This window comes from Siniperca chuatsi, linkage group LG1, assembly GCF_020085105.1.
Source record: "Siniperca chuatsi isolate FFG_IHB_CAS linkage group LG1, ASM2008510v1, whole genome shotgun sequence".
NCBI lineage: Eukaryota > Metazoa > Chordata > Actinopteri > Centrarchiformes > Sinipercidae > Siniperca > Siniperca chuatsi.
The window spans coordinates 11,181,624-11,208,809 of record NC_058042.1 but is presented as its reverse complement, the minus strand read 5'-3'; the positions used below and the strand labels follow the sequence as shown (position 1 = coordinate 11,208,809).

The window sequence follows — 27,186 nt, the reverse complement described above, 5'->3', positions numbered from 1 at the left end:
ACAGGTGAGCTCTGGACACTTTATGGGACGTGGCAGAAATATCAAAACCTTGGCAAATAGAAGTATCTTGATGGCTAGATAGAGGTAAGTGAAGTGAGAAAATAGGATTTTGTATTTTGGGTGAAGCCACCCTTTAAATTTCACCTTGCCTCACGTTACCCAAATCACAGAGGTATTCCCAATACCTGCTTCTTTTGTCTTAGCTCCCTGCAGACGCAGTGTAGTTTGATGTTGTGCTTTTACTGCCATGGTATAGACACTGTGGCTTTTGGCACCGTCGCTGTCTCTGAGTCTGATGTATTTTCTCAATCCGGTTGGTAATCCCACCAAACAGCAGACGCATCTGTCCAATGCCAAAGCCAAGTCTCCAAATGCTGCATGGATTATGTCCTGAATGGAGGGTAATACTACTGGGAGTCTGGAGCTTGACAGCCAGCCAGCTGGTTACATAATTTGATTAGTGTTTGGGAAAAGACAAAACACATTTTTCTTCACGATACATTTGAAGTCAGCAAGCACTAAATACCAAAATGTTAAGATGAAGAGTACAGCTATTATCACACCCTTCCAGTATACCCGCTTCCTGATTTGATGATCATTCACCCTTTCCCTTTTTACCAGCCATTTCACTGAAAGTGTTTACTCTTGTATAATAATCTGGATATTTCACAAGCTGTTGAGAAAGGGTTAAGTGGAGCACATTCCACGACCACAAGTCAACTGCTTGTTGTTGAACCAAATGTCATTCTTCGTTAATGAGGAACTGAGCTGCAATCAGTCATAGCTGGTTTTGGCCGGTGTTGAGCAGTTGAGGATGGCAAGAGAGGAGATGAAATGTGACTCTGAGAGATGCCTGTGAGCAATGTTGGAGCTTGAGTCATTGTCACACTATTTACTGTACTGTATCCCATGGCTCTGCGTGAGTCAGAGGCAACAGCATCTGAGGAATGGGTCCTGATTTTGGTGCTTTTAATTTGTCCTTAGCTAATGCACCAAAGACATGTTACCTACTGTTCTTTAAATATTGAGGTGTTTGTGCCTGTGTGTGGCATCCGTTTTTACCAATAAGCACCCATAATTTATCTGTTTTCTTCTCCTGCAGGATATCACTACCGTTCTTCCCTTCTCTGGCATCTCTCTGGACATCCTGCCAGACAGCAGTGATCTGGGTGCTGACCTGAGTGACTACATCCATCACCGGGTCAGCAGCAGCACCCAGGTCGCCGCTAACGTCACCACGCCAACAGGCTCGGCCCCTGATCAGCTGCTCCTCAGCAAGTTCAGCAGCCACCTGTCAACACGGAGCCACGGCTCCATCCTCTACCTTCAGCTGACCTTGGATTTGTTCCACAAGGGCCACCTGGCTCTGAAAGGAGGGAACTACCTGGTGGTGCCTGTCTCCCTGTCAGAGGTCAGACATGTAGAGCATTGATTCCCAACAAGCAAGGGGTATTTGTACCCCAGCGGTACTTGTGCAGTTGCCAGTGGTACACGGAAAGATTGTCAATAAACTCATCTAATTTGAAAAGATTATAATTTGATTTAAATATATATATATATATATATATATATATTGAGTCAGGTCTAGAGTTGAGCTAAAAGTAATGGAAAAACTGTTGAAATAGTTAACTAAAAGTAGTTTAAAAATGATTGACATAGTTAGCATTAGCTAAAAGTATTGAATAAATTGTTTAAGTAGATAAAAGTAATGGATAAATATTGGAAACGTGTTGCGAACCACACGTATGGAGTAATGTGTGTTTAATTAAGTTATCAGTTCACTTACTATGTAAACTATAGTGTTTAATACTAATACTAAATACTAAAAATACACATTTTACCTTGAGTGTATTTTTGGACCTGACCTCCTCCTCCACATCTGGTCAAGTTCACAGTCTAACACTTAACACTCATCCCGGTGAGCTGTCTGCCGTGAAATGGCATCTCGCCTGAAGCTTGAAGCAATCAATGTCCCCACACAAGGTACACAGGCGACAACCATTGTTCAGGCATGTTTTTCACAAAAAGGAAAAAAAAGTAGACACACATTCTATTCAGATCAATAAAAGATAAAAATGACAGGATCAAAGACTTTATACAAAGTGCCAAAAATAGCCCACATTGACTAAAGTAAATGACAGCTGCATTTTTATATTACATAATTATAATACATAAATTATCAGTGTGAAATAGGACAACAAATGAGCAAGTGTCATTATACATGCAAAGGCCTAGAAATGTGATGATTCAATGACTGGATAATGGATGTGGAAAACCATGCAGAAAGGTGTGCTAAAGATGTGTAGGCCCAGGTAGTGGACAGTAACAGTTACATACGAGAGCTTGTGTAGAAGTACAATATTGGATCATTTAGTAGAATAATCTATTTAAAATATTTTCAAAGTATTTAACTCAAAATAATCTCAATTTACCAGATTTATGATGAAATGTCTGGAATGCTTACACCAATGGTTTTGAATAGGCCATATATACTGCACATTTAGCTTCGCTCTTGTTTTTTTATTTTTTTTCATAGTTGTTATTGCTGTAATTCATTTACTTTCAGGATGTTGCATGTGAGCTTCCAACAAAGTTGTTAATACTCTAAAGATCCAAGTTCCACAATACCAGAGTCTAAGAGATGTGACATATCAACTCAAATCATGGTGGAAAATTGGAAGCCAATATGCTAGCTTCTATTATTTCACTTTTGCAGTGGATGGTTTCAATAATCCAGATCATGTAATATATTTACCATGCAACCATGACCACCCACACACAAACATCTGACATATATGACTTGATCATGTGATCATTTTGCCAACCATTGTGCCAACCTAATTAAGCACTCCCAGAGCTTGATTGGCACAATCCAGCTCAATGCTGGCTACATACCCAGACATGGCTACATACCCCAAAACATACTGAACATCACTGACAATGCCAATTTAGGCATGTACACGCAATCCCAAATGGACTGACTAATTTGATCAATATGTAAGAGTTATTTGTTAGATTGATATAGTGTTGCATATTTAAGTTTTCATTCTTAAGTGTACAAAAATATTTTTTTGTAATTGTTCTTACCTATCCAACTTTAGTAGTCAGTTTATGAAAAATGTAAATCCCCTACAGTCTGACAACATCATTAACTACATGTGCTAACTTATGAATATCTATTAGGTGTACCTGCTGATGTGTCATGTGAGCTTTCCGGATAAAGAAGTCTTTGAACGGGTACTTCCAGTGCTAAATGTGGCACTGGCGTCTCTGCACCCACTGACTGATGAACAAATGTTCAGGGCACTGAATGCAGGCAGTGTGAGGGGGGAGCTGGAGTGGAAGGACTTCCAGCAGAGATTAGACAGCCTGGCTGGATTCATGGTAAGACTCTTGATATGACTGCATGGAAGGGTACATAATGATTCAAGCTTTTGTTTGGTTTGAATGTTCTGTTTGTTTTGCTATGAAGTGCATCATTTTCACTTACACCTACGACTTTAAAGGTAGTCTAAGGACTTATAGTATCTGGATGGACAATAAGGGACAAGCTATCTCGGGGGGCCGATCATGCCAATTAATTGTACCTTTGCATTTTAAGAAATTTTCTGTATCATTTGTGTTTGTAGGTGAGACGCAGAGATGGCACACGGATGCTGTGTCATCCCTCCTTCAGAGAGTGGTTGGTTTGGAGAGCAGATGGAGAGAGCACGGACTTTCTCTGTGATCCAAGGTGAGGCCAAAAGTCAAATGCCATACAGCAAAAGATTATTGTACTATAAGTCAGGTGTGAATATACCAAGAAAAAAGTGTAAATTCTTGTCAAAAAAGAAATCTTAATTGGCAGGGTAGAACGTAAGCCATTTCTGATAAATAAGCACTATACACATGTCTACAGGAGTGGCCACGCTCTCCTGGCCTTCATGTTCTCCAGACAGGAGGTCAAGCTGAACCGGCAGCAGACTATGGAACTGGGGCACCACATCCTCAAGGCTCACATATTCAAGGTAACAGGAACTGTGATACTACGTATATAACTTGTTATGTAGGTTTATGACTGGAACTGATTGTACTTAAACCCTTGTGAATCTCCTCGATTCCCAAAGGCTTCACGCAAATAAGATACTGCACTTTACTGTATATTACTGCATAGAAACACACTAAGAAACATACAAATAAGAGTGAACCCCTGTCCCTACCATCACCCACACACATTAGCACTACTCATATACATGAACACCCACGGTACAGTGAATATTGTACTGTTTGCATGCATGGCTCACTCTCTGTACATACTGCTTTACTCCTGGGACACAATTCAAATTCTGCACCACAGATCTCATCTGAGCAAGCTTAATCTCTCTCTTTTTCTGTCTCTCTCTATCTCTCCATGTTTTTCACACACACACACAGGGTCTGAGTAAGAAGACAGGTGTGTCCTCTAGCGTTCTCCAGGCCATGTGGGTGAACTGCAGCACGGACAGTCTGTCCGCTGCGCTGGCCTCCCTGAGGAACCTATATACACCTAACATCAAGGTGACATACACATGCTCTACATTAGAAAAACACTCATAAACCCAAATATGTAATCTTATATACAGAGATATACTATTCATCTTTTTCATCCTGCAGGTAAGTCGTCTGTTGATGCTAGGTGGCGCTAGTGTGACCTGGTGTACAGAGGTGGTAGGACACGCCCCCATTCTGGCCGTCCACGCCTACCTGGGGCATGTGGAGATGATAGCTCTGCTGCTTGAAATGGGCGCTCCTGTAGATGGGACCACTGACAGCGGCATGACGCCCCTCTGTTTGGCCGCCGCTGCAGGACACACCGACATTGTCAGCCTGCTCTGCAAGAAAGGGGCCAAGGTCAGTGTCATTTCTGTGTAAAGAGGAAGAGACTCAAATGTGGCTTTGGAGGGTGTGACCAGGATAATTACCATGGATAAATCAGATTTAAATCTGTGACAGAACCCTCTGTGTCTCAGTATCTTTACACCAGTGATATCCTGAACAGCCCTGGTTTTACATTCACCACAGTTTCAGGATCTATTCTGGGAGACAGAAGACATGAACAGGCCTGATCTAGGCCAGCGTATTACAGGCACCGGTCAGGACCAGTGTTGTAAGTCCTTCTGTGTACCCCTCTGTGCCAGGTGGGCCATGCTGATAAGAGTGGCCAGTGTGCGCTGGTTCATGCCGGGCTGAAAGGCCATGCGGAAATCATCAACATCTTGCTAAGCCAGGATTGGGGTGCAGAGATCCCCACTGATCCACAGCAGCACCACAGCAATGAGACTGTGACCGGGAAAACACAGGCAGCTCAACAGGCAGTTACAGCTGCAGCTAGTGTGGGACACACACAGGTACGTATCAGCTCAAGGTCCTAATGACACTGCTGAAATTGATTTTATTTTTTTTATGTAGAGCATGGTGCCTGTCCTTGTTTGATGTAGAGGATTTATTAGATGTGTTTTGCTGTTTGCTCTGGTCAAGGTCTGTGTGTGCTTTGGTTTTCTTTCTGCACAGCAAGCCAGCAATACAGAGGACTGTAAAATTGTGTTTTCCTGCAGGTGGTGAAGAGCTTGCTGGACTTGAAAGATGAACAGCTGGCAGTGCAGATGGACACTCACGACTCTCTCTGGGGAGAAACGGGTGCATTTCTCCTATCAGTCAGATAAATTTAGCTTTCTCACCTCTTTCTGTCCATCAGTGTGGGTCATGCTCAAGGGCTTTATGGTTGCATTTTAGGAACATTCTAGCTCTGTGCAATAAATATTAAACTGCTAATTTACCTGCATATGAATGCACAGTGAGCTCTATTACTGGAGCTGCAGGAGCTCAGTAATAGATGGATACCCATTTATTTTCAGTATTATGATTTTAGGATGCTCTGGTTGATATCAAATAGTTGATTCGATTGTAAATAGTTTTTTGTTTTTGTCAGATGGCACATCACGTTTATCACACAGAACATCTTGTCCAGCCACATTTGTAGCATCTAAAAAGCAGCTGTTATTCAATTGTAATACTTTTACCTCTATCACAGATGCGATAGTGCAGCTTGCAGAATTCTGTTCAGTCCATTTCCTGAAAGCATGTCAGATGAAGCCTGTATCTCTGCCTACAGCACCATTAGAGTATAATTTTATTACACAGTCCCCTCCAGTGCTGAGATGGAAAAAGTGAGAGCATGAAATGCCCTCTGAAACATTCACCTTTGCATGTACAGAGGGCTTTGTTTCATGTTTATGTTTAGTGTTATTGGATTACAGTCCATTTGCACAGATAAAATGATCAGTCGAGGATACATGTTAAAGTCTGATTACTTGTATTTGTACTTTACTAATTACTATTACTATTACTAATACAATTACCCAAGACAGTAGTGCATACAGTGTATCGTAGCTTTTGAATATTCTCTTTAATAAGAATATTATTTTCACTGGTTCAGTTTGCATATTTAAAGCAGCAGCTTCACTAACCCTGTTACTATTTTGTGCAGCTGGACAAAGTCACCTTAAACAAAGACTACTTGACAGTTTTGTTTTTTCTTTGTCTCACATATGACGATAACTTCTCTTTAAAGGCAGTATTATACAATCAATTTGTTCACTGAAGCATGTGGTCACATGGTCACATGAAACATGATGTCATTTATCAAGGGTACTTGGAGGTTAGAAAATGGCATCAATACCTTGCCTCTATCCCCAGCTGCGCAATTAGCTGAAGGACTCAAACTAAAAGAAGGACCAATGATCATCATTTGTCAAAGTAACAATGGCTGGATAAGGAGCTTATCTAGTGTGTAGAGTTATGGTTGAAAATAATTGTGTTTTGTTTCCTTTTGTTGTTGAAGAAGAAAGTGCTGGTGTCTTTGAGCAATTTTGATGTCTAGTACTTGTCAGATATCTTGATTTGTATTACAGTTTTTCTCGATTGCTAAGACACATTTCTTGAAAGCTGCTCTCCTTTTCTCTAAACTGTGAACACAAAACACAATTTTCAAGCTACATTCACAAAACCTCAGACTCTTCTTGCAAAACCAAACTTTCACCTCAAAACAGTTCAATCTGTACTCAAAACTGAACTATGTTGTCAAATCGTGCCCCAAGTCAATCAAAATTAAAAACACTACTGAACAGTCACTAAACACTACGTAGAAAAATAGAAAACACAATGCTCAGGACATGAAGCTGGAGAAATAGATGTTTATTGTTCACTGTAGGCTAAATGCATGTTGCAAAACAAAAAAACCTGTGCATTTAGCACTTGTACAAAAAGACAAAACAGAAATCTTATGCGTTTGCCACTGGTGTACAGTAAGCCCATGTAAAAATAAAGTAAAAAAAAAACATGGAATACTAGGCCATATGTCATACAGTAATTGCTGTCAACATTTACATACTGTACTATAATGTCAAAAAAAGGTAATTACCTGTTCTCTTCTCTAAATCTTCGGATTGTGGTGGACACAGTGAATCTATTGAAGTTTGGTTGTACCCTTTGTCCAGCCTCCCTCATGCTCATACCATGGACAAGAACATGGTCAATCACAGTAGCTCTGATTTCATCAGATATTACTGTTCTTGGTCTTCGCTAGCCACCTCGACCTCCTCTCACACAAACTCTTCCTCTCAGATTTCTATCCATTGTAGGGCCTCACAAACCAGTGCTCTCTGAACTGGCTTACTTTATATGTTCCCTCACATCATTAGCCACAAGTGTAATCAATTTTGAGTTGTTGTGTTCAAGTGGTGACATCTGCGCTTTAATTGTGTTTGACTTTTGTCACCTAGGTTCACCATTATGCAGCATGGGTACATCACAATGAAAATGTGTTGGCAAGTTGTGTCTAAACAGGTGAAAAGTGCTTATGGTTTTGCCAAAAGAGTGATTGAATCAATCAGTGGGTTCAGGCAACTGAGCATTTGGTTCAGACAATAGGGTTTAGTGTTTTAGCAATTGAGAAAAACTGTAAAACAGAAAATATTAAAACTTTGCCTCAGCAAAATGTTATAGTTCAACAAATTAAGCAAAGATGAAGAAATATGAAGAGCTACAACACCTGTGTTAAAATCAAATAGATTATGGAAATAACCAGCCTTGTTTTTCTCTCCATTTCTCACTCCTGCTCCTACTTCTCTCCTAAATGTGTCAATTACATATTCTCCTTCGCCTCGTCATCTCATCTCTATGCCTACCCTCTGTCAGCACTGAGCGCGGCAGCAGGGAGAGGGAGGATGGAGATGTGTACGTTCCTCCTGGAGCGGGGGCCAAGCCTGGAGATACCCAACCGCAGGGGGATGGTCCCGCTGCTAAGTGCCACCAAACACGGTCACACACAGGTGAGGAGGAGTCTGGTCACTGGCACAGGATGTTCTTCATTTAACCAGTTGTCTTTTTTTCTATTGCTTGGAATAATTTTCCTCCGTTTCCCAGGTTGCAGAATTGCTGCTGAAACAAGGTGCAGATATCAACGTCAGCGACAAGCTAGGTCGTACTGCACTGATGCTGGCTGCCTCAGAGGGCCACATGAGCACTGTTGAACTCCTGCTGTCAAATGGTGAGAGTCCCCACCTTTCCCACTAATATCTTAACATGTTTGCTAAATGTATATGAACTGCAGGACAATATTTGTATTGTTTGTGGTCCCAGGTGCCTCTCTGTCCTCTGCTGATCAGGAGGGGCTGACTGCACTTAGCTGGGCGTGTCAGAAGGGCCAGAAAGGTGCGGTGCAGCTTCTGGTGGAGGCAGGCGCAGACCTGAACCAACCAGACAGACAGGGACGGACTCCTCTTGACCTAGCTGCCCTTAACGGGGATGCAGATACAGTGGGTTTCACACTGTTGTTTAGATGATGTTGATAATGTGGGAAAAAATATAGGTCTGTCTTTATTTGAATATTTTTATTTGCATTTACTTGTAAATATTCCTTAACAAAAAGATGAATTTTCTTTTCTCCCTGTGGGTGGGATGCAGTTTAGAGACCTTGGTGGAGAAGTCAATAGGTGGCCAAACATTATAATTATACAGTACATAATTGTCTCACACTTACAGAACACATTTTAAGTTATTTTAGACAAATTAAATAAATCATAATTACTGAAATTTTGATAATAATCATTTGCATCTGCAAAGCAGGACGTCAATTTGCAATCACAGTTCATGTGGAGGAAAAAAACTTCAACCCAAGCATTTTGACTCTCATTCATGTAATCTATTGATCAGCAGGACAGTAATCAAAACTATCTGATGATCAAAAATTTTCCAAAATCATCAGGATATAAAGGGGCAGACAGCCTTGTTGCTAATGTCTGCCAATGTATTGAAGCATACAGTGTGTAATCAACCAAATGATTGAAATACACTAACACTTTTTTCATTGCTCAATATGTTATTACTCTATGCATGGCCAGGTGCATTGCCTGGTGGAACATGGAGCAGTGCTGGAGAGAGCTGAAAACAACGGTGCCAGAGGTTCAGACCGGACGACTGGCTGCCAGAACCCGGCCCTGGTGGCCTCGCTGCTTAAGAAAGGATCCAAGATGGGTATAATTACAATGCTTACCATAACAGCCCTGCAGTAAATCCCACCTCTAGGAATTTTATATTCAAAACAGAATGTTCCAAAAGCCATTTAATATTATATGACACAGTTAAACAGCTCCACAAACTGCAGTACAGCCTCTTAAATGAGCATAAAGTTGAATCAACACCTATCTGGCTAAACAGACTACTCAAGAGTGTATTTATATTTGTATCTGACTTCAACCAATTAATGAAGACTCAGCTCACTTGGATAGATTTGTATGTATGTGCTATACTTTTGCACCTGCATGCTCTGCATTTATATTACTTTATATTTGCCTATTTTACTTCCATATATTATTTATTGTTACTCTCTATTCTGCAGCACCTACAGTTTTACATCCACTTCTCTAACTCCCTTTACTGCTCTCTTTCTCCGTCCTCGGTTGCTCTCCTTCATCAACCGAAAGGCTACAGAACGGCTCCACATGATCGATCAGGTACATGATTTATGTAAGACACAAAATAAGAGAGAAAAGGCGAGACAAATAATAGAAAGATAAAAATTTGTACCCCTCCATCAGGTCATGCTACGTGGGCTATGGCTTCTTCCAAACCAGACATTCTCCTCATCCTGCTGCAGAAGCTGATGGAGGAAGGGAACATACTTTACAAGGTATGCTATGGTGAATGTTATAGAGTGTGTTTTGAGGGTGTGGCAAACCTTGCAGCCTTTTATTTAAACAGACACTTGTTTTTGTGGATTAGCTGTCAAAATTTGTCTTCCCTACTTCTTTATGTCTGTTTTTTTCTTCCTCTCCTCCTGTGTGTTTCTCAGAAGGGACGTATGAAGGAGGCAGGCCAGCGATACCAGTATGCCCTGAGGAAGTTACCTCGTGAGGGGCAAGGAGAGGAGCTGAAAGGGCTCAAAGACCTGCGGGTCTCCCTCTATCTAAACCTTTCCCGCTGCCGCAGGAAAACCAGTGTAAGGCCCACAGCTGTATCAAACTGCTCATGCGCTATTTAACACAGGCAGGTTTATTAGTCGCTGATGGGATGGCAGGAGGGCTGGCAAGGCAAGGTAGATGGTTCCTTAAGATATATAATTTATCTGTTTCAGCATAAAAAGATAATGTCATCAGCAGTTTAGCTCACTGTAAAAATATCTCTGCTTTTCAGATCTAATTTCATGTCTCCCTGGTAAACAGAATGTACGCGTAAGACCTGGAAGCAGGTGGTGACATAATAAATAACTGTGTGCTGTTAGTGTAGAGATAGATGTGTGTGGCCTGCAGCTAGATTTGGAACCCACCCTGGTGATGACAGACGTCCTAACGGACTGTGTAAAAATGCCATCCTTAGGGTCACTGTGGCCGATGAATAATGGAGCAGATAATGTGATGTGATAAGGTCACTCTCTCTGGCAGACCAAGCGCACTTTCTTTCTCTTTGTCTCTACAGGGGGTTATTTACAGTGGACATGCGAGTGGGCTGGCTAAATCCACATATTATATCAGAATGCAGGCAGTAAGGGCCAGCAGAGAGACTACATGATACCATCATTAAACATTCAACAGCAGTGTTCACAATCTCACATTCAAGGCTGCCATTTTGACCTCACGCTCAAGGACAGAATCACAATGCGTCCGTGTCATTAAATATTCACCTGAGAGTGATGATGAGAGCAGTAAAAACCAGCAGAAAAATAAGCTGCTCTCTTTCTGTTCCTGGTCAATAAAAATAATTGCAGCCTGAGTTCTGTCTCATTCAACAAGCTTCGATCTTTAGATCTATATAATGAAGATGCAAACACAAACACTATTTTTATTGGAACTGGCTCAAATAATTTCTGCAAAACAAACATTTTCCAGTCTAGTTACTTAAACTGTGCTGCATTTGATATTTAAATTCAAATACTAAATGCACTTTCCTATCTGAAACCACAGGATTTTGGCATAGCTGAGGACTTTGCAACAAAAGCTCTGGAACTGAAACCCAGGTCTTATGAAGCGTATTATGCCAGAGCACGTGCCAAGAGGAGTAGCAGGTACAACCATATTAAATGATGTATATTACTTCAAAGCAGTATTATTTTGCTCAATGGAAAGTCATTCTTGCGAGTATCAGCAATTCACTGGGAGGCAACGTCTCTGTGGTACTGTAAATTAAGTGTTTTTGAAGTTCCTTTGTTCATTTTCTCTGTCCTCCCCAGGCAGTTTGCTGCAGCGCTGGCAGACCTCCACGAAGCAGCACGACTCTGCCCATCCAACCGGGAGATCCGGCGCCTGCTGGTGCGGGTAGAGGAGGAATGCAAACATCATCAGAAGGCATCCAGCAACAACACGGCACAGGGTTACAACAGGGACCCTCACACCCACCACCATCAAGCCACAGAGGAGGAGACAGACGTCTATTCACAGGGAAGTCTGGAGAGGCAAATCCCCACAGAGCAGACTGATGCAGAGAAGGAGGAAGAGAAGGTGGAAGGTGAGGAAGTGAGCCTGCAGTGTGGGAAAAGTCCAGAATTTTGGCCTCTGAATCCGTACGCTCCCAACAGGACTCTCCCTGGAGGTGTGGCCTTTGGTGTAGCAGATCAGTCACCATGTTTCCCTCAAGAGGAATATGTGCAGAACCAACTGTTTGTGGACATGCCTGAGCCCGTTCCTGCTATCAACAGGCAGACCCAGAACCAGGGCAGCAGGACTCATCACCACTGCCACTCCCTCCAGTCAGGGAACAGAGTTGGGGGCAGGCCTCTCTCTCTGTGTGGTCCCTCCAGTCCTCTGCCCGGCAGACATATCTCCACCTCTCTGAGGCCTGCACCGGTGCTGGGTATTGACATCAGCCCTGGATCGGCCAATGAACACTCTGGACACAGCCCCACTGAGCATTATCACCCCATGTCCCCCAACAGCTCCTCCCCACCTGGGCCTCTCCAGATGTACCAGCCCCGCTCCTCCAGCTTTTCCAGGGGCTCTGACAGATTCTCCACCCACTCTGTGGCTCTAGATGGCCTGGCTCTTGCTCTGGGGTCTGGTATGGAGGTTAGGAGGGAGGGCGGTGGAGGAGGAGGAACAGCAGGCTCAAGGGGCTCCAGCTCCAGTCAGGCCTCCAGTGGGAACCTATCAGACGGCGGGAGGCAGCAGGTGCCGGACGCCCCATGCCCCATCAAGAGTAGTGGTAGCTTCAAGACAAAACCTGAGCTAAAGCCCCGGCCCTTCATGGGAGTAATGGACAAATCAGTGCGAGTCCAGGGCCAGCTGACCTCTGGCCTGAGCCGGCAGGGAGGAGGAGGAGGGGTGGAGAGTTTCAGTATGTCAGCAATGGAGTTTCAAGGGTTTAACAATGAGTTCAAACGCTCTTCATTTCAGGAGCAGCTCTCTGGAAGTCAGGCCAACAGCCAGCAGCAGGGCCGGGATTTTGGAGAGCGGCCCCACCAGCGAGAGGCCAGAGCCACAGCATCCTCCCAGCTACGTTTCCCTGATGGGAGGCACAGACAGGCGAGCCTAACGAGAGACAACCCGGCTCTGCATATGGCTCCCATCAAACCCAAACGCTCATTTATAGAGTCCAACGTCTGAATATAGTTTATCAAAGCACAGATACAGGCTGATTTCAACAAACTATGTCCCACATAAGGTAGCAAGGGAGACTGGTTTGATAGCAGCTCCCTTCCCTGAGCCTGTTTTGTAGAGTTATGCTGCTGCACTGCACTTACAATCTAGAACCAGTGTTCAACTCAGGCTACTATGCTTTTGCTTACATGTCTACAGCTACACTAGTGTATTCAAGAAAACCAGACATACCTTAAATAGGGATTTAAAAACATAAGTAGTATATTGTCTAAACTTTATTATATCAAATACAGTATAGAAGTCAGAGAAAGCTTTGTGCACGAATATAAAAACAACCTCATGCTGTTAGTTGCAGGATATGACCATTTCTATTGTCAAGTGTCTTTTAAAAAATATTTATATTTGTACGGTGTACACTATATTTGCAGATTATATATTGCCCTGTAAGTGGTTATCTGTCAGCATTACAGGCTTCAAAAGAAATTACTTTGTGTACTTGAGATTCTTTTTCTTGGTACATTTGATAAAAAACGGCACTGTACATGACATTGTTGGAAACTTCTTGTCATAATCTAATATTTAATGGATTGCTTCAATATCCACAGTATATGTTATTTATTTTTGCATAGCAGATGACATATTCATATGAAGTGCTTATTGGTTTGTTTGGACACAGAGAGATCATTTACACAAGCAACAGTCAATAATAACAAATCTTAAGAGACTTCTTACATTGCTGTATGTCCATAGTTGTCATATACCCTTTTCAGAGTCATACTATGGATTACAGAATGGTACCACATTATTATTGTGGTATAATAAAATATTAATGGAGGACTACATTTCTTCTACTACTACTTCTACTTCTTTCACAGTATAATCTATAAAATGTTGCCTAAGCTTTAGAGTGTGTATGGATGGATAAAAGGTATTTCACAGTACAACCTAACTTATCTAAACTGACATTTAACCAAGCCATCAGAATAAACTACTTGTATAAAAATATGGACATTGCAATTTCTGAATATTGCGGAAATGTTTTCATTATCGTCATTCATTTCATTAAAAGCCGGATGTTAGCTTGTACAGGGAAGTCAACCCTAAACTATAAGCAAGGTCCTGCAATGTTCAGACAATCTTAAGACACATATATGTAATGCTTAACTGCCGATAGTCTTTTCAGTGTGATAACCAACATTACTAATTTTCAATTAAAGCCCCATTAAGCTATATTTCTAAGGGTTGTTAGTATTGCTGATCCAACTGCAAATCAACACTCCAGTCTGAAGTTCTTTGTAGCTTTCAGACACTTACAGCTCATCGTTTTTTTGGTTAATCAGTCAATAAAAAGTAATAAATAAAAAATGCACGCAACACTAAAGGCCTCCCAATCAAAGTTTTTTTTTTTTTCATTATAAAGCACTGTGTTTAACACTGTGCTTTGTCCAGAAGTGTCTGTATGTAATATGTATCAATAAAAACGTTTTGTTCAGCAAAATAGCTACCTGTATAAGGTACTGTGGGTAGCTAGATCAAGAGAAATTGTGAACTTGATGAAGATTAAGTAATCAAAACGTGCACTTTATAATTTTTATTTAATTAGGAGCCTACAGTGTTGCAGACATGTTATTTTTTTATCATTATGTGTTTTCTGTACAGCACAGACCAGAAAACTGGTCATTATCAGCCGAAACAAATCGCTTGCTTTCTAAAGCTAAAGTAAATGAGTTGAGAAAGTCTAACATTTAGCAAGGCAAAGAGTACTAAGGTATGTTTCTGAGGAGTTGGCAGACAAGCCTTAAATGTAAGGCTTGTGAATATTAAACCTGCAATAACTGATTTTTTTGGCCACTTGGGGCAGCGGAAACAGGTTGTGAACACAACACTGACATATCATCACGTTTTAAGGTGATTTGGCCAACTTGTTAGCAAACAGTTGCTTATTTACACATGCAGCAGTTACGGATTATTCATTTGGAGCTGTGTCTCTAGCCACCTGTTGAATGTAAATGTAAATCCAATATTAACGCACTCCTGAGGGAAATATCTGGCTCTTTAGCTGCTAAATGCTCCTCTATGTTCATCAGTTTGTCGCTAACTGTGTCTGTCTACTGTTTGGTGCTGAGCAGGTAGTGTACAGTGGGTTTTTAAGAGCTTTTTTTTTTTTTTTTTTTTTTTTTTTTTAAGCTGAAAGTACATTTAAGCTGCTACGATTTTGCTTTTCTGCTCCCCGGTGGTCAAAAATTGCAGCTTTACAAATGAGTGCCAATGAAGAAACTACTCCCACAGTGTTCAGATGCCTCAAACTGAATAAAATCAGACACACCTGTTCTTGGAATGCTGTGGCATCCTTGTGAGCACTGTATTCTGGTTTCTGTCTACTTTAGGGAAAATATTTGGGGCACTGTGGGTCAGTGATCTTTTGGATGCTAGTGGCTGGTCTTCCAGCGGCCAATAGCCATCTTCAGGGTGTGGTTAGGGGTGAGCAGCGTGGTAAGTAAGGGGAGGTTGGTCATGGGGCTGGAGCGGTTCTTGGTGTTGATCCAGCTCTCTATGGCCTCTCTTTCATATGAGTATCCATCTGTTGGGAGGTGTCCACAGTACACTCTAATTACACAAACAAATACAAGCCAATCCTTTCACACTGAAGAAACAGACAACTTTGGAGTCTGTGTGTCTCATGAGCTGACTGAGATGTTGTGTCATTATATGTAAATTGTGTTAAATGAAAAAGATCTGATCTTCGCTTACCAGCAGCAATGACTGGTTCCCTCATCAGCTCTCTGGTGATTGGACAAAGGAACTCATCAGGAATGCCTGAACACACTGAATCACTCTTCAGCTCCTCCACCTTCCTCAAGAGTTTACTGCGCAGGCCTACTGACTCTACACACACACACACACACACACACACACACACACACACACACAAGCAAGAGAAAAGAGAAATGTGCCAGAAAAGAAAACAGACTTGTGTGTGTTCTCATTAAAATAGAAATCACTGGAGCATTAAGCGGAACAAGCTGAACTGACCGAAAAACTAACATATACAATAATATCAAGGTTCTGAGCATTTGTTATTCCTGCGTTTAGCACTTTTCACTCTTGGATGGCAAATGTGAGCGTGGGTGAGAGTGAACATGGTTTGAGCAGACCGTGTCTGCTGACTGTCTGTCCAATTCAAAGTTAAATACTAAGCAGGCACTCGAGGGCATTTTAATATGAATACTGTTGTTTTAGTAACACTGTTTAGCAGAACCTGACTGCCGGAGTAATTAGAAGCATTTATTAACTTCTAAAAATGAATGATCTCACAAAATAAAGAGCTAACTAGAGCTGAACACAAAACACTTTGTAGACTCCCTGATAATCTTACTGGTACATTGTGTTTCATTTTGTTATGCTGCCTCGTTAGAAGGAAAGCACACTTATTGATTTCACTCCCACCTTTGAAAAATATGCCTGTTTCTTTCATTGCAGTAGATTAAACATGTTGCTACTCAACAGTTAGTTAGTTCTGCTAAAAAGGTGGGATTCATACTACGTTAATAAAAACAGAACAATGTGAACACAAGCTGTCATGGCACTTAAGCTGCGTAAACTGAGGAGTGATTGACAGCGACTGCGGGATGGAAATGACGGCATGGCAAAACAACAAACATTTGCTGACAATTACATGACGAATACTGGCCTAGCTGGTAGACTGACATCAACAACATAACACTCCTGCTTTAGACTTGTGGTTGCCAATTTTGCAGAATAAAGACAGAAAAAAAAGTCTGATAAACCTAAATTTCAGACAGACTTGGAAATAACCAAGAAGGCCTAATGATATTAGTTGTAAATCCACTTTATACCTTATGGGAAGTACTGTTTTGGTGATTGGGTTATGTAACTGATGAAGTGCTCCAGATTAAAGTCAGAACTGCTGAAGCCCCAAAGCTGAGTACTTTTGCAGTACAGCCTAATATTATATAATCTTGCTGAGCCAAACCCCCATTAACATTCATTCATTCATTCCTTCACCCTTACTTTAATTTAATGTGGCGCCTTTTATCCATGTAAATAGGTACAAAAACCCTAATCCACACGTCTGTGTTCATTCTTACAAGAGACCAGGCATGTAATACCCATAAAACCAGGTTTATATTCTTACATTTCGGACAAAAGCAAGCATTAGGACTATGAGAGATTATTGCATTGCACTCGCTGAGCAGTGTGTGATGTTTGTCTTCCTCACCTATGTGCAGCTCTGACGCCAGTGTTTCCTTGGTGAGACTGAGCAGCTCTGTCCCATCTATGTTGTTGGCCGTGAATTTGTCCACCAATCCCCCGAGGCCTTCCTCCACCAGCCACGCTGACACGTCCACTTCTGACCAATCGCTGACCAGCAGCTTCGATCGGCCCACTGACGTTCTCCCTGAGAGGGCGAGTCAAAGCAAGACAGTCGGTCCTTGACAGCTGCAGCACCTTTTGATAAATGGCCAGATATTCTCCATGCAAGACTATCCTGGAATCCTGCTGACTAATTATTGATTAGGTGGCTGTGGCTAGCACGGCTTGTATAGTAATATAAATAAATGTCTGGGGGTTTCATCGACATTTTCATTGAAACAAGATGAAACTAAAAAAAGGTGAGACAGAGGGAGACAGAAATGCTAGACCAAACTTGGACTACCTGCTGGTAAACACATGACATTCCTAATGGTGGTGTCTCATTTACTGATTTTTACTGATGCAAGCACCCCAGCGTAATATACTATACAGAAAGTGATATTTTCTTCCTTCCTACCTTCACTTGATGTCAGAGTAGACTTCTCTGAAACTCAAAAAAAAAAAAAAAAGGCATAAGTAACTGTAAACATGTGCAATGCAATGCAATCTGAGACACTTGAGACTGAAAGGGAGAAGAGAGCACTCTTATGCACAACACCTGTGTACTTCAACACAAGATGAAACTAGTTTAACACGACATCTCAGCACACGGATGAAATAAAAGCTTCTAGTACCGAGGTGCAACTCTTCCAATAGGACTGCTAAAGATTTAACTGACTGCAAATGACATTAGTCTTAGAATAGCCATATTTAGCAGAAAAGATTTTCTGCATTTTTTCAGAGCTGGCAAACAGAATGCCACCTGAGTCCTGTTTGCTGTTGTTTAGTGTACATTTGGCATTGTAAAAGCAACTTTTCCCACCTTCCTTTCAAGTGTCAACAATATTTAAGATAAAAAGAAAACTAACCAGGCAACGACTTCCCACCTTTCCATTGGACACAAGTTGCAGTAAAGGAGGCAGACACAAAAATAGATTACAAGACTAAATTAATCCTCAAAATATAGATGTTACTCTATTGGTGTGTGTGTGTGTGTGTGTGTGTGTGTGTGTGTGTGTGTGTGTGTGTGTGTGTGTGTGTGTGTGTGTTTCCCACCATGGCCACTGCATTCATCCTCCAGCCTCCAGATGTTTACAGTCTTATCCATAGATCCTGTAGCAATTAGTGGTGAAGTTGGAGAGAAGGAACATGCCGTCACATACCTGCAGCAGAGGACAGTAATCACAATGAGGTGTAACCTATGAGGTACATGTATAGTAACAAAAAAAAAGACTAAAAAATATACATTTCCAAAGAGATTTACCAATCAAAGACAAACATCTTAGTCCTAATATTATCAATTAAAAAGACAAACCAAGAGGACTGAAGGGAAACAAAAAAGCACATAAAACAAAATCTGTAAAAGTAAGTAACTTTAAAAGATAATAGTGAATCTGAACCCTTAAGCAGGTCCATTCAAAGCATTCAGAAGCTGAAACCAAAAGCCCAAAATCTTAGTCCTAGGCTCCATAGCAGCTGTAAGGACCCTGTCTAAAGATCTGAGGCTACAGTTCGGCTCTTACAGGGTTAAAAGGTGGGCACTATGGCTCAATACCAGACCTAAATATGTACCAAGGATGGAAATGTTCTCCATCAGAGGGCCAATTCAGTGATGGCTTACCACGTCAAAGGCTGCACTAAGATCTAAATAAGGATTTTCAGTAGACTCAAGAAAGTCAAGGCAACGTTAATGAGGACAATCTCTCTAAAACCTAAGCTGGATTGCTCAGAAATGTTGATCCACAAAAGCTAGTTGGCTTCAAACAACGTTAGAGAAAGGCATGCTCTAACCCAAGACCTGCAAGATACTCTCACACTGTTATATTATCAGTTTGTCTAAAGTCAAATGAATTTCCTGGAGGTATTTCGTCAGGTGTTGTTCTGTACTTTTTTGCCACTTATCCACTTTCTCTCAACTTGCCTCATCTACTTCCACTTCAGTAAGGTTTTCCAAAATTACTTTCATTTTCCCCACTGAAAGGAAGTGAGCTTTCTGCCTTTCAATCACAGGTGGCTTGATGGACTTAAATAACTTGTAAGTGTGATCATTTAGCTGTGGCTTATATGTGCGTGTATGTGTAGGGGGAGAGACAGAGTGATAGCCTTTTTATAAAAATGCTAAAAAGGGATGTTTTGTGACCAGACTGGGTCATAATCAATTGAAGGTACTGTCTGTGGTGTCTCTGCCTTCCCTACAAGTGATTTCTTGTTGTAAATGACATTTACTGCTCATCTTTTATATAACTGAACAATTTGTGGTATCAAAACCTAATAAAACTAGAAATATATCAGTGTGACGTCTCATCATATGTGTCCAGTGGAAGTAAGAAAATTACCAAACAAAATAGGTCCAGAAATGCAAAATATACCACCAATAACTGTGTTTTTTAAGTATTAGCATTGCAACGCATCTTGCAGTGGATTTTCCCCAAAAATATGTTTATCAAAGAGAAACTTGTGTATGTTTGTAAACAGAAGTTACCACCAGTTGCCAGAGAAACTGTGTCAAAGACCTCTTTTACAAATTCTGCACAAACATCAAGTGTGTAAGTGGTGAAATATAAACAGGGGTGGGAAATATGGACAAAAATAATATTGAGTCACATTTATCACAGCATTATCCCATTATTAATATGTTATAATGTTTCTATTTTATGATATTTTCAAAATCACAGAAACAACGTAAACTGTTGTTCGTCCTGTTAGTTTCAAATGTTTTTTTGTGTTTTACCAGAAAAACATTTACAAAATTTGATAAAATATGTTTTTAAACATTCAGGATCTCACATTGTGACAGATTTTATTCAAATTTAACTTCTTGTTCTTGTTGATTTTTTTCAAGATACAAATATGTGAAAGGACATTAAATTATGTCATCAAATAACTAATTATACACAATACATTCTGTCTGGCAAGAGATAAATCAATTAATTTACCTCAGGACTTTTACAAATGCATGCTTAAATTCAATGAGAAAGTCCAGTAAACAACAACTTTGTAATTATACGTTAGTATTTACCTCTCGTGCTGGTTCAGTGTGTAAAGCAAAACTGCATTTTTCTGCAAACAGACAAAGTGTAGTGCACAACAAATATGAGCGTTATGTTATGAATGGAGCAGTATATAATTTAAGTCTATGGTAAAAAGTTTTAATACTAAGTAAATCAATAAAAAGCAGAGGTACTTACAGCATCATAGACTGTAACAGTTTTGTCCACTGAGCTGAAGGAAATAAAAAAGATGCAATTGTAACTATGTGAGCAATATTTTAAATAAACTATTTGGCACAGCATGTTCAGATCCACTTTCACTAGTTGAGGAATTAAGCAATCCATGTCTCCCTCCAATGGTTCCACTGAAGTACTGCACTCTTATAGCTGTGTCAATGGTGGTGGCCTACTTATAAGTCCAGGCAAACAATCTATATTTCATATCAATCTCATATCAATGTCTTGATCCTAAATAGATCAAGACATGGATACTGATCTATTTAAGATCAAGAAATTGATGTAAAATATAGATTGAGCATATGGCTTGAAACTCCAGCAATTTTTTTTGAATTTTCTTGAGGGAATCAAGATGGTTAAAAATCTTATAAATGTGTGTGTTAAAAGGAACATACAGGTGCTTTTATATGTTTAAGCCCATCAAATCCAATTTTGTATATAATTTACATGATTGCTGACCGTTTCTCAAAATGTACGTATGTATGTAAGCTTTTAGATTTATTATAAAATCTATTTGAAACTTGCTTGAAATACATAATAGTTACATCATAGTGAACGTTTTGGCTGCTTTTTTTGGTCAGAGTTGTGTTATTATTGTGTGATAATGCTATTGTAAGCATACACTGTTTTGAAAACTCTTCCATTGCTGTTGGTGCAACAGCAACCTTTGGTCAATTTCCTGAACAGCCACCAGGACTTTAATGACAGCTCAAGGAGTGGTGCATTTTTCCAACAACAACAGTCATAAACTCACTCTTTAAAAAAACATTACCATGCAATATTAACAAAAATTAGACAAAAAGTAAAGATGAGTAAATGATAGCTGTGATGGGTTACCTATTTTCTAAGCCTGAACCTAAGTTTTAGTCTCTGCGAGTTGATTTTCACACTATACTGGAATGGACAGGAAATATTGGCTGCCTGGAACTTAAGAAATCAATCTAAAAACTTAAAATAAGCTTTGGGAAAATGGTTGGCAGAAATGTAGAGTATATACATTCAAAGTCACCAATAGGCTTCCTTAACCTTCTTAAAGATCCTACCCAGACACAAGCAGCTGCCCATCTGAGGAGTACGCACAGGAGAGGACCGGAGCCGACTGGCCAGTTAATGTGTGCAGGAGCTGCATTTTATAGGCTACAAGAGAGAGAAACAACTGCAGTTATACACAAATGAGTCAAATATTCCCCCTGACCAGTAAGCCATACTACAGGTAGGATTTTTATTGTGCTGTGAGTGATGTTTGTTAAAAAGCCACCAAAAACAGTGAGTGAGACAAAAAGACAGAAAGAGAAAAGAAGGGAAGCTGTTGAATGCAGAAAAGTCAGAAATTTTAATTTTCTAAATCTGTGCACAAATACAAGCACTATAATAGCATGAAAAACACAGAAAAAAAGGCTTGGACTGGCAGCTACTCTGGATTTGATTAAAATACAATGTACTTTTATCAAGCAGCTCCAGTGATTTGTCTTGATATACTGGTGCTGATAGTTACACAAATGAAATGTGCCTCTGAGAGCTGTAATCAGAGTCAGACTAAGTTAGTTGATACAGAAACTGCACACATCAATATTCAGCCTCAGACTTGTCTCTAGTCTAGACAACTACTGTGTGTGCAGAGTGAAGTTTCTCCAGCACAGAGAGAATTATCCACTGCTCAGACTATAACAACACCTCACGTAGAACAACATAATACTTAAATTCTGCCTTGTATGGCAGCACTTTAACAGTTGTTAACTATATATGAAGACTGCAACGCTGGAACACATGGATAACCCAGGTTTACAATCTACAACTCAGGTTGTAATAATGACAGAGAGGATCATATGAGAGAGAGAGAGAGAGAGAGAGAGAGAGAGAGAGAGAGAGAGAGAGAGAGAGAGAGAGAGAGAGAGAAAGAAAGAAAGAAAGAAAGAAAGAAAGAAAGAAAGAAAGAGAGAGAGAGAGAGAGAGATCTTCCAGTATTTAAAAAGGTAGAGATTTGTCACTCTACCTCCAGAGTTGAACTTGTTAATGGCCCAGATCTTGAGGAGACTGTCTTGCCCACAGGATGCCAGATGAAACTGCACAACTTGACCACCTAAAAGAAACAAATAAATAAATATTGCATACCAAACAAATCAGCCTGTACTCAATCTTTCACAAACAACAATCAGCCTTGATGTAAGGCAACCAGCCGGTAGATGTTACTTTCCCCAACAGTGAAATGAAACGAATCAGCTGTGCGTCACCTTTCTGTTCATCACACACAACATCACGGACTCCACTGACGTGATTTTGACAAACCTTAGAGAATGGTGGATGTCAATATTACCATAATTACCCTCCTATACCACCTTCTTCTATAAGGGCTGACATGTGTACAGTATTTGTTTTAAGAATGTGACAGTGTGTACTGTAACTAGGTGACATGCATGCTTTATGTAAAACTTATACCCCAGTGGGCTGATATTATCACAGATGTAGTGATATTCAGTATATATGATGACAGACATGAAAAAGAATAGAAGTTTTATAGGCTGCAGATTCATGTACAGTTGACCCTTAATTTTCTTAATTATAGTTTAATACTGGCATATTTATTCATAGTTATTCATACTAATTTAATTGTAAAGTATCCTGCCTCTGTACATATATCTGTTAAACCTTTTAATAATCAGATGAGAGGGATTCTTGCCAAAAATGTTTACATTAAAAAAAATGAGTACTGACCAATATATAATTTTATAATAATCATTTTATTCTTAAGATTTCTTTACTCTCAAATGCTGCCAGAAACACCTGACTAAACCGTGTGCCACAGAGCAGTTGATAAATACATAGCAATGGTTCTCACCACTGAGGATGGTGGGAGCGAAGGTGCAGCAGGTGACCCCCAGGTCGTGGGCATTTTTCTCCGCATGGAGCTGGTTCATGTCCAGGTCCCACAGACGCAGGTCTCCATAGGTGGAGCCGGTCATGAACACCTGACTGCAGGGGCTGAAGGAGCAGGCCACCAGTGTCGTGTCATTCACTGCTCCGGTCCTTCACAAACACAACCAACAGCAGCTGCATCAACAGACACTTCTTTTTCAGTTTAATTCAACTGTATTGCCATTGTTCTAGTATAATATCGCATGGCCAGGAGAGTTGTTTGCAGAGGTTTTCAGCTCCTTCTGTCAAGTTATGAGAGAGACTTGTAGTGTGCTGTCTATCTGTATAAATAGTGGGCCTGCAATTACCAAACAATTTTAATTAATCACTTAATCTACTGAGTATTTTACCAATTAATGTATCAATCATTAGGCTATAAAATGTCAAAACATAGTGAACTAGAAACCAAACCTACACCCTTGCACTTGATTATAAAATAAAATGTTTGCAAATTAATTTTCTTTTGATCAACTAATCGTTTCAGCTCTATAAAAATGTAAGCTATCAACTTTACCTGCGCAGCTGTTTGGAGGGGAAATCCCACAGAGCCAAAGTCCCATCAGATGCACCAGAAACCAGGTGGGCAGAGTCAGGAGAGAGCGCGCAGATCCTCACAGGACTGCGACCAGGATGCTCCAAGACGGCCTCGATCTCACCCGTGTCCATGGACCAGACCAGTGTTGTTGCATCAGTCGAACATGAGGCGAGGAACTGTCCGCAGGTGCTGAAGCAGCAGCAGTGGACGCTGTAGCCATGTCCTGACAGTGGTGAGAAGGGCAGCTCCGAGAAGTCACAGGTGTTGTATATCCTGACAGTTTTGTCCCCAGAACACGTGGCTAACAGTTTGGCAGTGAATGCACACCAGTTGACATCGTCTCCATGGTCTTGTAAAGTGCAAATCAGAGACGTCATTTGGAGAGCCGGTCCTAAAGTTCATATACAGGGAATGAAGGGAAGAGGGGAAATGGTTCAGAGACATGATATAGCAATATATTCCATCAGTTTCTTTTTTTCATACAGCAAGGAATTAGCAAGTCCTGAACGTGAAAAACACATAAGAATATATAAATTATTGAACTCATTTTCTACTATTTCTGTTTGGATTTGCTACCCTTGCCTGTAAGCTTATACATCGTCACTTTATCATTAAATAAGTGAACTGCTGCTGTCTGCCCTGTTGTCTGCATGTGGGTCCTTTTCCTTGCTGCCTTGTACACTCCTGCTTCACAGGTTTTGGACTGTTGGTCAGACAAAACAAGACATCACCTTGGGCTTTCAGAAATTGTGCTGGGGCACTTGTTTTACTATTTTCTGACAGTTTATGGACTACCTGATAAATCAGTTGATAATTAAAAAAAAAAAAGGAAAATAATTGTTGCAGCATTTAAACATTTTAATTTCTCAGCACAATTTCTGAAAGCCCAAGCTTTCACATAGCTGAGAACTCACCCCTATAAATACACAGAAAATCATTTTTGCAGCAAGGCAGAATAAAACACAAACGTGAAACATAAACACAGTAAAAACACACTAAGACTACAATTGAAGACATTGAAAGTGCTGTACTAGAATAAGAACAATCAAAATAAGACAAAGGGTGTATGATAAAAGCAATGAAAGCTGCAACCCAAAGAATAAAGATAAGAAAAATAATGTAGGCCTAAACTGTGCAGGGAACCAAGAGGCAGTTTATAATGCATTACTACTAAGAGCACATATTGCACATGGGATAAATTAAGTTTAAGATACATTCTTTATTGTTCAGGGATTTCACCAGGCGGAGAAATGTTCTATTTTTTTACTTTTATTCCTCAAGTCTTCAGGGAGTCAAATCTCAAGGAAGTCAAGTTACACCTCATTTTGAGGTTTGATTGGAGTCTCAAGTCCACAGCTCTGCCCTCAACATTAGTGACCGTTGGTTATCAGCAATTTAAAGCACATGTGTCTAACAATCTGTTTGTGCAGCACGTTGAACTTTATGAATGGCTCATTCAAGTTCAACAGCAGACCAGGAAACAAGGAACATCCATGTAGTTTTCCTTTTTTAATCTGGAAAAAAATGTGTTTGTCATATCACTTCACTAACAGACCAAGAAAAAAAAGCAGCAGACGAATAACAGAAGCCATGGGGAAGCTGTGTCTGTAGCTAACGGTGCAGCAGAGCCGAGAAGCAACTCTCTACTTCATGTTATAATGTCAAATATTATTCACCAGCGCGAAAAAACCTGGCAAAACATCCCAACAACCAAACTCAAGCGGCAAATCAAATGAAATCTAATTGTAACGTGCGGTACCTTTCTCCGTCGTGTTGTCTGTTCAGTTGACTGTTGTTTACTTCCTCATCGAACAGCTGACCGTGACGTAAAGCGGGTTACGTCACCCTCTGTGTGTCTCTTCAGACTTGAAGAGCTCCTAAATCAGGGCTAATAAATTCAGATTTCTCAGACTTTAAGTGTGAACACGGCCATTTGGAATCCATTGGAAACTGTAGTATGTGTAATATTTTGTAATTATACTTCTTTTGAAAACTGATGGCTTTTAGTACTGTGGTTATGTACAATTCATCACTGTGCGTGTTTAGTATTTATTTGCATGATTTTGCTTGACTTATTAAGAACCTGTGATACCTCCAGATTAATTCACAGCTGCAGAGTTGTCCTTCCAATTCAACACAGTGTACTCCATGTCAGGCACTGCAGTGGTTGGCCAATATGTACTCATGTATTTTGACCTACCATCACTGTGATAGTTTACCTGTGAATCCACCATGTGACCAACTCACATTGGCAAAGCAGCATGCTGGAAATTACATTTACTCAAGACAGGTTTTTTCCCCGTTAAAAGTTTTTCTTTGGGGAGTTTTTCCTCATCCAGATTGAGGGTCTAAGGACAGAGGGTGGCCTATGCTGAGGCAAATTTGTGATTTGTGATATTGGGCTATATAAATAAAATTGACTTGACTTGATTACTTTTCAGGTTAAGACAGACACAGACAAAACACATGATTAGTTTATAAAATTTGATGCATTGTCATCATTAAACTACATATAGTATATAAACTAGTTAAAATTAGCTCCACCTCGACCAACTACAACATTAAAATGCTGCTTACATGTTAATGCATCAAATATAACACTGAAAGAGGCTATTTTGAATGAAAAGTACGTTTTCTTTCCAATACTTCTGTACTTTAACTTAAGAAAGATTACATATGCAGGACTTGCACTTCTAATTGAGAATTTTCCAGTGTGGTATGGCTACTTTTACTTAAAAAAATATCTAAATACTTCTTCCACAACTGACTTGCATTTTAGCTGTTGTAAAAAGTTGTGTGTTTTGTGTGGTTTGCATCCAATACATACTGCAACCTGGAAAATAGCCACTTGCCAAATTTGCCACCTGTATTTGTCAAATTGATCAAGCACATTTCCTTTCTATTGTACTTCTGCTTGCACATGGAAGCTAAATTATTTTTTTTTTGTTGAGAAAATTAGGTTGTCAAGAGTTTAAAACTATATTTATCATCCATATTTTAAAATGTCCATTTTTTGTGAGCTTCCACTACT

General features: G+C 40.3%; 2 protein-coding genes across 9 annotated transcripts in view; one reads left to right on the top strand and one right to left on the bottom strand.

Moving 5' to 3' along the window:
* LOC122879176 (protein TANC1-like) overlaps positions 1-13,948 on the top strand; it is a 35,216-nt gene extending 21,268 nt beyond the window's left edge. For 2 of the 3 annotated variants that reach the window (XM_044202980.1, XM_044202992.1), the window contains 16 exons: positions 1,103-1,411; positions 3,184-3,384; positions 3,630-3,733; positions 3,899-4,007; positions 4,414-4,536; positions 4,633-4,869; positions 5,157-5,366; positions 5,574-5,655; positions 8,215-8,348; positions 8,443-8,566; positions 8,659-8,834; positions 9,420-9,552; positions 10,002-10,031; positions 10,116-10,516; positions 11,478-11,578; positions 11,744-13,948. In XM_044202980.1, coding sequence (XP_044058915.1) covers positions 1,103-1,411; positions 3,184-3,384; positions 3,630-3,733; positions 3,899-4,007; positions 4,414-4,536; positions 4,633-4,869; positions 5,157-5,366; positions 5,574-5,655; positions 8,215-8,348; positions 8,443-8,566; positions 8,659-8,834; positions 9,420-9,552; positions 10,002-10,031; positions 10,116-10,516; positions 11,478-11,578; positions 11,744-13,112 — 3,843 coding nt within the window. In that variant the 3' untranslated portion in view covers positions 13,113-13,948. The remainder of the gene's footprint in view (positions 1-1,102; positions 1,412-3,183; positions 3,385-3,629; positions 3,734-3,898; positions 4,008-4,413; positions 4,537-4,632; positions 4,870-5,156; positions 5,367-5,573; positions 5,656-8,214; positions 8,349-8,442; positions 8,567-8,658; positions 8,835-9,419; positions 9,553-10,001; positions 10,032-10,115; positions 10,517-11,477; positions 11,579-11,743) is intronic. The other variant, XM_044203001.1, reaches the window with a different exon arrangement.
* Positions 13,364-26,043, bottom strand: wdsub1 (WD repeat, sterile alpha motif and U-box domain containing 1). 6 transcript variants are annotated; one of them, XM_044203037.1, is made up of 13 exons: positions 25,915-26,043; positions 24,135-24,546; positions 23,544-23,731; positions 22,701-22,787; positions 21,751-21,844; positions 20,669-20,702; positions 20,500-20,540; positions 18,537-18,643; positions 18,350-18,367; positions 17,899-17,931; positions 17,347-17,526; positions 15,858-15,992; positions 13,364-15,687 (listed from the first exon to the last, which is right to left on the bottom strand). In XM_044203037.1, the coding sequence occupies exons 2-13, from the start codon at positions 24,530-24,532 to the stop codon at positions 15,536-15,538; spliced, it is 1,467 nt and encodes a 488-aa protein (XP_044058972.1). In that variant the 5' UTR covers positions 24,533-24,546; positions 25,915-26,043; the 3' UTR covers positions 13,364-15,535. The 6 variants fall into 6 exon arrangements, with proteins under 6 accessions (XP_044058972.1, XP_044058981.1, XP_044058988.1 ...); XM_044203046.1 differs by having other exon boundaries at positions 17,899-17,925; XM_044203081.1 differs by having other exon boundaries at positions 15,219-15,713.
* Positions 26,044-27,186: the final 1,143 nt, after the last annotated feature.